Source organism: Suricata suricatta, chromosome 10 (genome assembly GCF_006229205.1).
Source record: "Suricata suricatta isolate VVHF042 chromosome 10, meerkat_22Aug2017_6uvM2_HiC, whole genome shotgun sequence".
NCBI lineage: Eukaryota > Metazoa > Chordata > Mammalia > Carnivora > Herpestidae > Suricata > Suricata suricatta.
The window spans coordinates 63,487,010-63,501,536 of NC_043709.1; the positions used below are offsets into that span (position 1 = coordinate 63,487,010).

At 40.8% G+C, this 14,527-nt stretch overlaps 1 protein-coding gene across 3 annotated transcripts in view; it reads left to right on the plus strand.

Moving 5' to 3' along the window:
• The first annotated feature begins 234 nt into the window (after positions 1 to 234).
• RACGAP1 (Rac GTPase activating protein 1) overlaps positions 235 to 14,527 on the plus strand; it is a 28,433-nt gene continuing 14,140 nt past the window's right edge. For 2 of the 3 annotated variants that reach the window (XM_029953976.1, XM_029953974.1), the window contains exons 1-3: positions 235 to 312; positions 7,065 to 7,153; positions 13,807 to 14,009. In XM_029953976.1, the coding sequence (XP_029809836.1) occupies positions 7,069 to 7,153; positions 13,807 to 14,009 (288 nt within the window). In that variant the 5' untranslated portion in view covers positions 235 to 312; positions 7,065 to 7,068. The remainder of the gene's footprint in view (positions 313 to 7,064; positions 7,154 to 13,806; positions 14,010 to 14,527) is intronic. The other variant, XM_029953975.1, reaches the window with a different exon arrangement.

A 14,527-nucleotide genomic window follows, 5' to 3' on the forward strand; every position in this document is an offset into this window, starting at 1 on the left:
AAAAGAGCTCTGAAGAGAAAAAAAATGTAAAAACAATCAACGCCCCCGCCCACTTGATGACGTAAGTCCAAACGGCTGCCTTTGGTGTCAGTCTAGCCAAATGCGCATGCGCAGTCCTAGGCCTTGCCCCGCCCCGTGGCGCTAAGGCGTGCGTCGCAGCGTAGGGGGACAGCGCGGGAAGAATAAATTTCTCTGTGATTGGTTGGTGCAGTATTTCAAACCCGAGCCGGAGGCGCGTTGCTTCTCTGCCGTTGGGTGAGGCGCGGAGGGAAGTGGAAGGCGGCCCAGGTAGGGCCAGGCGCACACGGCCAGGTGGGAGCTAGGGCCTGCGCGAACAAATGCGTCTGACTTTTGGGTTTGTGGTAGGAAAGCGTCCGGGGTGATGATCCGTGGCCACCGTGGGGGTCGGGGAGAAGACCCGCACCTACAGCCCCTCCGCCGGGGGTCTCCACAGGCCGGGGGGAGGCAGCGGCCCGAAGGGGCGGCGCCTGGGAGTGGAGGGTTTCTTTCTCGGCACTGTTTTGCGGAAAGCCGGGGGCATCTTTTTGAGGTGTTGGCTTGAACTGGGCAGGAACCCCCCCACCCCCCAAAGAAGTGACTTTCACTTAAAGAGTTTGGGAGGAGTGGGTGGGGTAATACTGCCATTCTCTTCGGAGGAGCAAAGGTTTTTGGAAGGGAGAAGCCCTGGTGTTTGAGAGGCTGGGGTACTTGAAGTGGAGCCTCTCTCCCTTGTGGGCTGCGTGTTATCTAGGTAGGTTGGCGGAGGCAAAGATATCTTGCCCGTCCCATCCGGATTCTCAGCCTTAGAACAACGAGGCCTTACTTTTGCAATTTCACGTACGCTTCTCTTCACTGGATCTCCTTCGTAGGCAGAGGGAGTGTTAAGCAACGTGGGGTGGGTGAGAAGATAAGCCTTTTTTTTTTTTTTTTTTTAAGAAGTGTCCTTATTCTCTTGAGTGTGTGGGGTGGGTGAGCTTTTTGACTTAGTGGAAGTGTTCAGAGAAGGTGTTTTTCGTATAGCTTTCATCAAGTATTCAGTGCATGAGTACAAGATAGTCTTATTTAGTCTTAAAGGAGCATGCACTTTATTTGAGGTGATAGAACTTAGACCACTGTGGTGAATCTAGTAGGCCTCTACACTGTTGAGTGTTCTTTACATTAGTATAGCCCTTTTAGAAAATATTTTGGCAGTATTTATCAAGAGCAGTAAGAGGTTTTTACCCTGCAATACAGTAATCCCAGCCTTGAAAATCTAAGGAATACAGCTACCTGAAGAAAAAATAATATTCACAGCGATGTTCAGTTCATTCATTCTGTGAATATATATATTAGTTATTTGCCAACTATCAGGCACTATTCTGGGCACCAGGGACTCAGCAGTGAACAAACAGACAAGAATCTATGCCTTCTTGGAACTTAAACTACTGGGGAGGCAGACAATAAAAATAAATAAATATATGAGTATGTTAGATGGAGATAAGTGCTTTGAAGGAAAACAAAACAGAGAAGTGTTGGAGGGATAGGCTAAAATGGAAAATTGGGTAGTTAGGAAAGACCTCGCTGAGGAAATGACATTTCAGTAAATCCCTGCAGGAGGTGAGGGAGTAATCATGCAGGGGATTACAGGTAGATGTAACTGAAAAACTGGAAAGTAACATAAATATCCAAAGAAGAGAATGGTTAAATAATTGCTAATCAACTTATTGTACCTTTATGGAAACATGATAGAGAAGCGCAAAACACAAAATTCTGTCAATCTATGATTGCAGCATTATGAAATATGAATATATAATGGATAAAGATAAGGAGATGCGTGTAATTGTTTAGGGTGATGAGGTTTTAGTTTGACTATTAGAAAAACACTAATTGTTTTTGAACTTAGAATATTTACAATATGATGCGGTGGTTTATATCTGCCAAAGGAGTGTTAGGGCTAATAAAGAGACTATTTTGGACTGAAATTGTAAGGGAATGCTTTAGTGAGTTGGTAAGACACTACACCTTGAAGAATGAAATGTTGCAGAATGGGAAGCACAGAATCAGAGGAAAAAAAGAAAACTTAGTATACTAAACTCATAATAATTTTCTGAGAAATAATTCAACTAATCTCTTTATTTTAGTCTTCATTCATGTTGGACTGAGAACATTCTGTTTACTCTTTCTGCAATTGATTTGCTCCTAAGAGCATTTGGTTTCAAGATATTCCTTCTGTGTGGCAGTTGTGTAGAGGCTTCTGATATAGTGAAGCAGAAGCTGGACATTTGGGAAAAAGAATTGCTCTGAAATGCTTTCATATGGAAGAGTCTCGTAGTATTGAGATGGTCTTTGGGAATGGTTTTCTTTGGCAGGGGAGAACCTGTATTGCTGAATTCTTGGGAATTTCCAGATTTAGTAATGTTTTCGAGAAATTTTTTTTATTAAAACTCTTTCCTGGAAAACTCAGACAACCTTCTATTGCTTTGTCTTATAATATTTAACACCCTTGATGCATCTAAAATGTGATGTATAGGTCTCTTAATGTTGTTTGTAGGAGGAAGAAGAGGCTAGAGACTTTTCCCAGGATACTCTGCAGTTAAGATCTGTAATAGTCTGTTATTCTGAAGGACGATGACTGTCTCTTGGCTGGGTGATTGAAATTAAATTGGGGACTCAAAGCAATCACATCAAGCTGAGACTCTTTCCTGGTGATGTGAAATTGCTCCCTTAGGGATCCTCACAGATTGGGAATCTGTAACAGTGACTTCTCCACCTCTGGGGCTTCTCATCAATAACAGCTGAGATTCTCTAGCACCTTTTTGTTTAAAGTGCTCCACAAACTGATTTCTTTGCTACACACAGGGATCATTTCAGCTTTCCCAAAAGGCAGCCGCCTCTGTAGTGAAAAGTGACAGCTGTTTTACAGCTGCAAAGCAATGTAGTACAATATGACTTTGTTTTTGTTTTCTATCACATTAGTGTATCTCCTAGCTATGGAGCCAAATAATAAAGGGGGAGAAATAAAGGAGTATTTGTGTGGGTGAAAATGTGACCCAGCAGGAAAATTAAGACCATTTTTTAATTGACATTGAATAGGATGAGTAAATTTTAGCTTTTTGAGTTACAATTTGGCTGAGATATCGAAGTTAGTACTGATGCAGAAAGATATTTTTGTCATCTATAAATAACTCCTGAGTGTCACTTCTATAGAACGTTAATAAAAATTCATAGTCCCCTAGCATATAAAGAGAAGAGGATTATATTTTGCTAGTGCTGTTTTTGGATTACCCTAAGTAAACCTGTGTTAGAGGGAAAACTATTCTTATACGCTACAAGCCTCATGTAAAACAGCTTGCTAAAGAGCCGAGACCGGTCAGATTTTTGCTATCTTCTCCATTCTTCTTGGTCTGGGTTCCAGCTATGATTTGGTAATCACTGTGGTAGGATGTAAATGATGACCATCAGACCAAACAACAAAAAAAAAGTCATACTCACTATAATACCGTATATTTTATCTTATTAAGTTTATTTATGTATTTATTTTGAAAGAGACCAAGAGTGAACATGAACAGGTGAGGGGCAGAGGGAGGGAGAGAGGGAGCATCCCAAGCAGGTTCTGCACTGTCAGGGCAGAGCCATACGTGGGGCTTGAACTCACAAACCTTGAGATCATGACCTGAGCCGAAATCCAGAGTTGGACACTTAACTGGCTGAGTCGCCCCAGCGCCCTTCTAATATCTTACATTTTAAGAGTAAGGTTCAGTTTATACATTATAAAACTTCTACCTGCATGAATTGATGATATTTTGTGAGCTAAATAGGGCACTGTCATTGTTCCCAATTATAAATGAGTCTCAGAATTTAACTTACCCAAAGTTATACCCACGGCTTCTGTCCAAACCACCCCTTTTTTAAACTGTCCTTTTAGTTTTCATCTATATTACACATTGAGGTTGAGGTAGAATGGAAATTCTTTTGACAGTAGAATCAGTGGTGTGTGTGTGTGTGTGAGAGAGAGAGAGAGATCTCTGATTTCCATTTATCAAATATTAATTGATTGAACTCTGTGCCCAGTGTGGGGTTCATACCCATGATCCCGAGACCCAAGAGTCACATCTCTACTGACTAATCCAGCCAGGTGCCCCTATCAAATATTTACTTTTAAATATTGAGTGCTTGTGTGTGTACAGTAATGGTAGTGCCAAGGGTAAGGTTTCTTCTCTCACATGTACAGTCTACCTGGGACATAGGGTAGAAACATGGTAAAGGTTTTAAGTTTTTTTTTGAGAGCAGGAGTGAGAGAGAGCGAGACCAAGCATCGGTGGGGGAGGGGCAGAGAGCGAGGGAGACACAGAATCTGAAGCAACTCCAGTCTCAGAGCCTGACATGGGGCTCAAACGATGCTTAACCAACTGAGCCACCCAGGAGTCCCGAAATATGGTATAGGTAAATTAGAGTGCAAGGTGTGTGTTTGAATGCCAGCTTAGCACAGCAGTGGGGGCTAGGTCGGTTGAAATGAGTGATGATGGCCTGCCAGTGATGAGGGTATAAAACACATGAGAGAAGAGTCCATGGTTGTTAGAGGAGAGTAGCTTAGGGTGATTCTGGGGTTTGGAACTGAGTGAATGATAAAAATAAGGAAAGCAAAACTGGGAATCGAGTGGACAGAGTACTTGCTAATATATGAGGGGGGGAAGGATAGGATAAAGTCTCAGAATCAGGCTGCACCTCCAGGGCATCCCAAGCAAACAGAGCTACAGGACTGGAGTTAGGAGAGAGGCTGGGTTCAGGAGCAGGTCTGGAGAGCTGTAATGACTAACATGGGATAGTTCTCCTAGAAGACAGGAGGATTGAATTTTAGGGTATGTCTGGTGTTGAGAGGGAAGAAGAGAAAAAAAAGTCATAAATTCTTCATAAAACTCTAAATCTAGAGACTCTGCCGGTCTGGCAGCTAAGGATTACCTCTTTGTTTTAGAGCAGAGCACTGGGTGTTCAGTTACACAATGATCTCCTGGGTACCAGGCAGCATATTTAGAGAATAATGTAGGTCCAGGTGGTTGTAGGAGGTAACACTTACTGTGATCAGGAGATGTCCCCAGATAGGTTGTCTGTGTATTTAGTCTTTTTAGGAATCAGGTTGTGTTTTCAAGAGAGTACTTCAACATAACCCTCACTCTAGGGAGTGGTATGCACAAAGAACATAGGCAAGAAGAGTAGTGGGCTAGAGGAACTTGAGAAAATGTGAGGATTTCTTTTAAAGAGGATAAAGGATCAGGTTGTATTGTCATTTAAAACATCAAGCCTTCTGATTTTTTTTTTAAACAACCAGTTTTTAATACTCTAGTTGCACTGTGAAATCTTTTCTGCATTTTTGGGCAGATAGTTTTCCTGTGTACCGAGTTCACTGTCTTATGTTTTCAGAATATATAGATGACTGCTGAGATAATGGAAATCAATGCCCTATGTTAAAACTGATCAGTCTCTTCCCGTTTTTACTAGGGCCAAAGGAAATTATGATTTGAATAGTTACCGAATGCCCTGCTCCTGCCCTGTAGCATTTGGGTATATATGCCTCTTTTGTCATACTGTTAAATCATGGGCATCTTCAGGACTTTCAGATCTCTTCCTGTCAGTTTTAATGCTATTCTTTGAGTTTTGTTCTTAGTTTAGAGAGATCTTTGTAATAAATTTGTTAGTCTGGTTGCTTAGCAGCTTGCTGTGATTATGTAGCTTGGAACAGATACATTGCCATTTGAAAATCTTGGTTTCCGGCCCTGATTCAGGTATATATTGCCTCCAAGCTTAGAACTGAAAGCTTTTTGGCTACTAGAACAATCATCCTTTGAGTACAAATGAATAATCCTGTAGCAATAATAGAAAATATCTTTATGTTTATCTATTCCTTTGTTCTTTGCGTTTTTTTTTTTTCCACCCTGTTCAACCCTTCTAGCTTATGGTACAATCTTAAATACATTGTAAAATCACTAAACCTTCATAAAAGAGTTCTTAAAATTTTATTTAGTTGCATGAAATAAGGACCTGTACTAGAATGTTGAATGGGTGATTTGGAGAAATATAAGAATCCTTAGATGGTATTTCTGAGGACACTCAACTCTCAAATGAAATTTATTTTTTTAATTCATTTCCTTGATAATTTTTCTGACATCCAGTTGATGTCTTTTTTTTTTCCTTGACTGTTAAATGAAGATCTTATTTCCTCAAAGTGTTTCCAGTTAAAGTCTATTCAGAACAAAACTGCCTATAAGGACACTGCTTTTTAATGTAATATTAGCAGATCTTTGGGGGGAATATGAAGCCTGAAATTCACTATATAGAATAAGTAGCAAATGATTTTTCCCTTTGCCCTTCTAACTGTGAAGGTGGTGTATTGTCTTCTTGATGCCAGAATGTGGTACAACATAATCCTTTGCCTCTACTTAGTATAAATTTATTAGACATAGTCCCTGCACACAGTCCGGCAGAGACACTGCATTACAGAAATAATTCTTGTGCTGCTGAGCTGGCAATTTCCTCACTTAATCACTTGTGTGACGTCATCTGTGCCGTTAGTAGGAAATGTGCTGACCATGTCCTGCATTTTAAAAGGCAGTTGCAATAGGGATACTAGCTAAAAGCGAAATTAAAAATAAACCTTTTAAGTTACAATGAAGGTCTTCATAGTCCAGAAGGATTAAAGTGGCAAAAGCATTCTGTTAATCAATAGACTGAGAACCACATTTTATATTTGGTCACCTAGTAATCAACTGACATGCTTGTCCCTAACTGCTTTCTTCGCAGCTCCAGAATGATTGCAGAGTGGGGGGAAAGAAGTAGGCAGGAAGGGAGGTGTTATATTCAGAGGTCTGAAATGCTTTTCTGATTTTCAAATGAGTGTTAAAAACATTCCAACTTTGTTTTTATAATAAAGATTATACAAAACACCAGTTTTTGGCTTGAGATCCTTATAATGGTAGCTACAAATGGAAGAGTCCAGATGTTAATCACTGATGGCTGTATTGGATTGCTACTGAATCTTTTTATCTGGGGGAGAAGGCAGAACCCCTAATGTATATTTGATTTCTTGGCAGAAAGATGGATACGACGATGCTGAATTTGCGGAATCTGTTTGAGCAGCTTGCACGCCGGGTGGAGATTCTCAGTGAAGGAAATGAACTCCGTAAGTCATTCTGAGCTGGCCTATGTGAAAAGGAAAAGCAGCTTTCAGATCTGAGTTTTTTGCAAAGCTGAAGTGTGTTCTTGTCTTAAAATTGTTTATTTGGTTTTCCTAAAAAGAAAGTGGTGATCACTTATCCATGGTCAAAGCTTCCTGGACATTCATTCTAACTGGTCAGTTTTTTCTGATAGTTGTTCTAAAATGTGTTCACCAGACTTCTTTCATTGTCAAGATTCTCTTTCCATTGAATTGTTGGCATTAGTTGCCAATTTCCTTTTCATACCAAGAACTGGGCAGAATCTAAAGTTCCAAGGATGTTGCATTTTTCCTTTAGTGGTTGTCTGTATTTTTTATCCTGGGCTTTTTTCCCTGTGTGATATAAAACATTTTCAACAAAAAGGAGAAAAATGTCGTTTCTTTTTGAAGAAGGGACTATTCATCTCCTTTCACCAACTTCATGTATTTGATTCTTAGTAATAAAGGATTGGAACTGGGTAGAGAGCTGAGGGGAGAAAGGAGGTGGTGATAGAATAGTGGTCTGGGAAGTAGATTAGTGAGAAAGGAGGTGGGGTTGATGGCACTGACTAAAATGATATAAGGGAATTATTTTTATCAGCTTTTCTTTGGGTTGCCATCCTCTCCTATTTCAGATTTTCATTAATACCTAATTTAGTAAGTGTTGCTCATAAGTCAGCCTCATTGGTATAAAAGTAACGTAAGAACTGCGTCTCCAACTTTTTTTTTAATCTTCACAGTACTTAGTATGGTGTCTTGCTTATGCCATTCAACATTTTCTTTAATTTGATGTTTTTAATAGCTCTTATCCACTTACAGGCCTTTTAAATATTCTATTTTTTCTCTTTTAATAGCTGTTTCATGGCCCTATCATCTGATACCAGCTCAGTAACCATGATGGCATACTAATTAGGCTTCTCTTTGAGGTCATATCATCTCAGAAGATGGATTACTTTGGAGTCTAGTGGGGAAGAGTATTGAATAAGAGATCTAAAAATTCAGGCTCATTCAGCAAATATTTAGTGAAAACCTAAAACAGCTTTTAGCACATGTTGAGCTGAGGAAAAGGGATGACTGACTAAGTGGCTTCACAGATGAAAGTCGGGTTTGGGTGGAGCCTTAGATGTAGGGTGAGACCCCAGCAGACATCGATGAAAGAGGGCATCTACATGGAGGCAAGCCGGTGTGGGAGTAAGGGGGAGTGGCATGGTCCCAGTGGTGCTTCTGGAAGATTACCCAAGCAGGGGTGGAGGCTGGGAGACTGATGAGGCCATGGTTGCCATTGCTTAGGGAAGAGGCAGAAGAAGTCCTAACTGCAGTGGTTTTTGTGAAGTGAAGATGGAAATCGGGAGAAGGGGAGAAGAGACTGTGATAATAAGATTTCTAGGAGGAGGCAGCTGATAGGGTGTGGGGGCAGAGGGAGGAATCTGAGGTTTAGAATCTCAATAACTAGTGCTGGCTTTTAACTGTTATTTCTGTGTCTGTTTCTCCATCTGTAAAATAGGAATTCAAATGTCTTTATCCTCTTTGTGGGAGTGCTATGAGCATTTGGGGATAAAACGAGATACCAGTTGTGAAAATACTTTGGAAGTAATTATGCAAAAAAAAAAAGATATTTATTTTTACAGGTGTCCTTGTCTTATAAACACACTTTTATCTTCCCATTGATTTCTGTTATAAAATAGAGGTATGTTTTTTCTCCCTTTCCAAATCCCTAACTGGGAATGTTGGCTTTTGAGAAAATAGAGTGCTTCGTGTCTTCTAGACTCTAGAATCTCCTTTCTTTTTTTTCCTTTTTTTAATGTTTATTTATTTATTTATTTATTTTTTTTTTTGGGGGGGCTCCCTGCGACCTAATGTTTATTTATTTTGAGAGAGAGTGCACACACATGTGCAAGCAGGGTGTGGGAGAGAGTCTGAAGAAGGCTCCGTGCTGTCAGCACAGAGCGCATCATGGGATTTGATCTCACACATCGAACTGTGAGATAATGACCAGAGCCAAAATCAAGAGTCGGGTGCTTAAGCAACTGAGCCATCCATGTTTCCCTTAGGATCTTTCTGCAACTACCTCAGTCTGTCCTCTTCCTTCATCCTAGGAATTCCTCCTATGACTAAGTATCCAGACTCCTTATTCTTGTCTTTCATCATAGTAACTTCATTCTTCTCTCTCCATTTTGTATAGTTTGTTTTTTTTAAAGCTAAGTCTGAGATTCCTGAAAGATCAGAGTAAAGGTTAATATTCAAATAAAATTACTTTAATAGCCTAGGTATTTTATTATCTTTGTTTTCCCTAGTCTACATGATTTTTCTTTTATCATGAGCTGCCTGAAGTTTTTTGAGGTCATTGGTGTGTAAATTAGGAATAAATATAATTAATATTTATCAGGTGCTTCTTGTGTGTCAACACAATGCTAGGTTTGTGCTATGCAGTATATTAGGTGATATTATGGTATGTATGACATGGGGCCTGTCTTTAAGAAGATTATGATACTTAAGTTTCAGAGACAGGTTTCTTATGAAACAAGATAAAAGAAGTATCAAAATATATCCTTCTGGGAAGTATAGAAAAAAGTAATATGGAGCAAACAGATTAGGAAAGGATTGGTAGAACAGATGGGACTAGAAGAATGGATACATAAAGAAGAGTGTAGGTAGAGCATTCTGTTTGGAGTACATAACTTGATCATGAGAGAAGGCAGAAATGAGCATGGGTCTGTTCTGGGAGCAGGGACGAGAAAGAAAGAGTAATGTGTAATGGTGGGAGGTAAGTTTGAATAGACGGTGAGGTGGGCTTGGTTGCCTGGAGTTTAAATTTGATCTGGGTGCACCTCCTTGGTGGCTCAGTTGGTTAAGCATCTGACTCTTGAGATTGAGCCCGCATTGGGCTCTGCACTGACAGTGTGGAGCCTGCTTGGGATTCATTCATTCATTTTCTCTCTCTCTCTCTCCCTCTCTCTCTCTCTCTCTCTCTCTCTCTCTCTCTCTCTCTCTCTCTCCCCTCCACCTCCCTCCCTCTCCCCTCCCCCATCCCTGCTTGCACTCTCTTTCTCTCTCAAAATAAATATGCATTTAACAATAAATAAATACATTTGATCTGAACAGCAATTCTTCATTTATCCATTCAATGACTAAAGTACCTACTGTGCAATACAAGACACTGGAGATAAAATAGACACAGGACCCTTGTCCTTAAGAAGCTTGGGGAGTAGGAGGAAAAACAAAGGGAAGAGACTGCAAGGCCCCAGGAGGAGTGAGCTGAGAAAATGAGATCTCTGGGACTGTTTTAATCTATTTGCTAAACTGAACCAAATTCTGTTGTGTGTGTGTTTTTAATGAATCAAAGATTATCCTCAAACTTTTTTTTTTCAAATAATAGTGTATTGTCAAATTGGTTTCCATATAACACCCAGTACTTCTCCCCACAAGTGCCCCCCTCCATGACCATCACCCCCTTCCTCCCTCCCCCTCCCCCTTCAGTCCATGGTTCGTTTTCAGTATTCAATAGTCTCTCATGATTTGTGTCCCTCTCTCTCCCCAATCCTCAAACTTTTTAAAGTTTATTTATTTTGAGAGAGAGAGAGGGAGAGAGAATCCCAAACAGGCTCTGCATCCCAGGTGTGGAGCCCAATATGGGGCTGACCTGAGCCAACTGAGCCATCCAGGTGCGCCCTCTTCGCCTCCCCCCCCCTTTTTTTTTAAAGTTAGAGAGGGTGCCAGCAGGGGAGAGGGGCAGAAGGAGGGAGAGAGAAAGAGAGAGAAAGAGAATCTTAAATAGGTTCCACTCATATAGGACTCAATCCCACAATCCTGGAATCATGACCTGAGCCAAAATCAAGAGTCAGATGCTCAATTGACTGAGCTACTCGGTGGCTTAGTGCCACCCATGTCCCTAATGTGCCATATTGACCGATCCTAGCAAACTTAGTTTATTCATAACACAATTGTACATAAGTTGTATCTTAGGTATGCAGATGTTCTGGTTTTGGTCTAATGTAAATTAAGTTGAACTAATTTAATCATTTGTACTATTAATATAGGAAGTCTTTCCTTGAAATGAACTAATACTTTATTTGGTTGGAGTTCCATTGTCCAATCTGGTTAGACCTATAATATATGCCAATTAACAATGAATAAGGATTAAAACTCAAATTTAATAAGACTTAACCAAGGAGGAGTATCCTAAAGAACAAACAAACCAACACAGTTAGGTCCAATGGAAATCTTTTCTCAAAATTGTTTTTCAGCTCACTAAATATTTGAGTGTGTGTGTAGCACACTATTTAGAAACATTTAATTGACTGCAGTGTGGAGCTAGAAAGATTTTAGGTATATAGTTGAAAAGTGTTCTTGTTCTTTATGTTTTGAAATTAAAGTGCTATTATATACATCAGAAAAGTACACAAATCGTAACGTGCACTATTTGATGAATTGCCAGAGTTAACATGGCTAAGAACGAGCTCTTTAAAAAAAATTTTGTGAATCTACACTGTTGAAATAAATATGCAAAAGGAAATAATTGTTTGTTTTCTTTTTCTTTTATTTTTTTAATGTTTATTTTAGTGAGAGCACAGCAGGGGAGGGGCAGAGAGGGAGACAGGATCAGAAGTGGGGGTGCTCCCAGCTGACAGAGAGCCCAGTGTGGGGATCCAGCCCACAAGCCACGAGATCATGACCTAGGCTGAAGGGCTGAAGCCAAAGGCTCAGTTGACTGAGCCACCAGGTGCCCCTGCTTTCTTTCTTATTTTTTTAAAAAAATGTTTATTTATTTTGAGAGAGAGAAGGAGAGAGTGCAGAGCCCAATGTGGGGCTCAGTGTCACAGAACCATGAAATCATGACCCGGGCTGAAATCAAAAGTTGGATGCTTAACTGATGGAGCCACCTAGGTGCCCCTCTTTGTCTTTAAATTCAGAAAGAGAAACCATAGTATTGTGTTCTGAACTGTTAACAAAACCAGCGTATATTTAAAGCTATTTGTAGGGGTGTGTGGGTAGCTCAGTCTGTTAAGCCTCCGACTTCTGCTCAGGCCATGATCTCACGTTCATGGGTTCGAGCCCCACGTCGGGCTCTGTGCTGACAGCTAGCTCAGAGCCTGGAGCCTGCTTCCGATTCTGTGTCTCCCTCTCTCTCTGCCCCTTCCCGCTCATGCCACATTTCTCTCTGTCTCAAAAATAAATAAAACATTAAAAAAAAAAAAAAAGCTATTTGTAGGGTTGTGTGTGTGTGTGTCTTTGATATTTGCATTGTCTAAGATAACTAGGTCATCATATCCTGTTCTGCTAAAACCTGTTGGTTGTTATAAACTGAAGTATCCTTATGTGTAAAACTTGCTTTCTCTAGATTGAATTGGCATCCTAGTTTGTAAGTATGAAATTTAGCCAAATTATTAAAACTGCTTTAAAAGGGCACTATATTCATTGTTCTTGTGCTCTTAGGTTAAATTCAAGTAGGAAAAGTGCCCTTACTACCCAAGAAACTGCTAGCTTTGTGTGCCTGTGGCCTAGTTTCTGCTGTAAAAACTGGGTTAGTTTGACCAGCAGCAGATGTACTCCTTGGGAACTTCCTCCATGACAGTGGTGGGGAGTGATGCCTAGAGGTAGATTGAGGGTCACTAGAAAATAGGAAAGCAGTGTTGAACAGTCTCTGCCAATAGCACGTGGCAAGTGTGAATGCCACCAGTGTTATCATGCTTTGAGGCACTGCCTTGGAAGTAATGCTCTCTTTGCAGATATTGGAGGAGAGTCCGCATTCTGCCGTCAGTGACTCGCCCTAAGTTAGTATGATCTGTTCTTACTGTGCCTTTCCCACAGAAATGTTTGCACGCCCTTCAGGGCAGTGTTAAACAGCACAAGCAAATTGGCTCTTTACTTTCAAATCAATATTTGTATAATTATATAGTTGAATGGATTGCAGGCCCAGACATCTATAATATTAATCTACATCCACTGGAGCATATTACAACAGTTATATTTGAATTGCTATTTAACGTCTCTCTGGCGCAACAATGTGTGACTCTAAAGGAGGCTGTTTTTGTTTTATAGCTGTAACTGTCCTGGTGCGTGACAGCTGCCCCAAAGGTATCCCCCTTTGATTGCCTTCTGTTCAGGAGCTTTCAGCGTTGGTATTACATCTGGAGCCAGGTGACTAAGTGAGTTCCTTATTGCATAGTAGATGCCACTGGCTAAGCCAACGTAAGTAGCCTATCAAAACAGGAATTGCTTTCCGTAAAGCTGACAGGTAGGGTCATATATCCAGACCTGCTTTTGGTTATTTTTAGCTGGATTTGCCCAGAGTTTAGTTGATCCCTTAGTTAAAAACTTGGAGGAAAACTGGGGTGTCTGGGTGGCTCAGTTGGTTAAGCGTCCGACTTCGGCTCAGGGCATGATCTCCAGGTTCGTGGGTTCGAGCCCCGCATCAGGCTCTGCGCTGACTGCTAGCTCAGAGCCTGGAGCCTGTCTTCAGATCCTGTGACTCTTTCTCTCTCTGACCCTCCCCTGCTCACACTGTCTCTCTCCCTCTCTCAAAAATAAATAAAAACATTAAAAAAAAAAAAACTTGGAGGAAAACTAACTAGAGGACTCATTCATTAGAGCATTGTACCCTATTTGGTGCTTGAACTATTGAAGTTTTCCCCTTTCCTTAGAATTCATCCAGTTGGCAAAGGACTTTGAGGATTTCCGTAAAAAGTGGCAGAGAACAGACCACGAACTGGGGAAGTACAAGGATCTTTTGATGAAAGCAGAGACTGAGCGTAGTGCGCTGGATGTTAAGCTGAAGCATGCACGCAATCAGGTGGATGTGGAGATCAAACGGAGACAGCGAGCTGAGGCTGACTGTGAGAAGCTGGTGTGTATTGTTCTCTATGCCAGAAGCATGCCATGGGGGGAGGTGGCAGCATCATCTGGTAATGTTTCCACCTGCCAGTTACACTCCTTTTTTTCCACGTTTAAAGAACTAAAAGCAACCTGTCCAACGACAACTTGGCCTTGATTGGAGCCGAAATCACGGTGTAGGAATCCTGTTCTTCATAGGTTGAAATTGAAATTTTTTTTTCTCTTTTAGACTTGAAACTCTGACTTAATAGATTTCAAATGAAAATGTAAAGAATTAAAACTAGGAAATACCTAGTATGCTTGATCTGTCACAAGATACTGGCTCACTTTCCTGATACCCAGAATGTCCTCCTACTTTTGTTGGTAGCTAGTGCCTTGTTATTGGTCCAGGCAAGACAACTCTTAGGTTTTTCCTTCATTACTGCTCCTAATTCAGGGTCAGGGGCTAGGTGTATTCAGCTAGTCGATCATTTTGATGTACCAGGGTGGATCATGGTACAAAGGAAAGCCTTTTCAAGGAGGCACTAATCC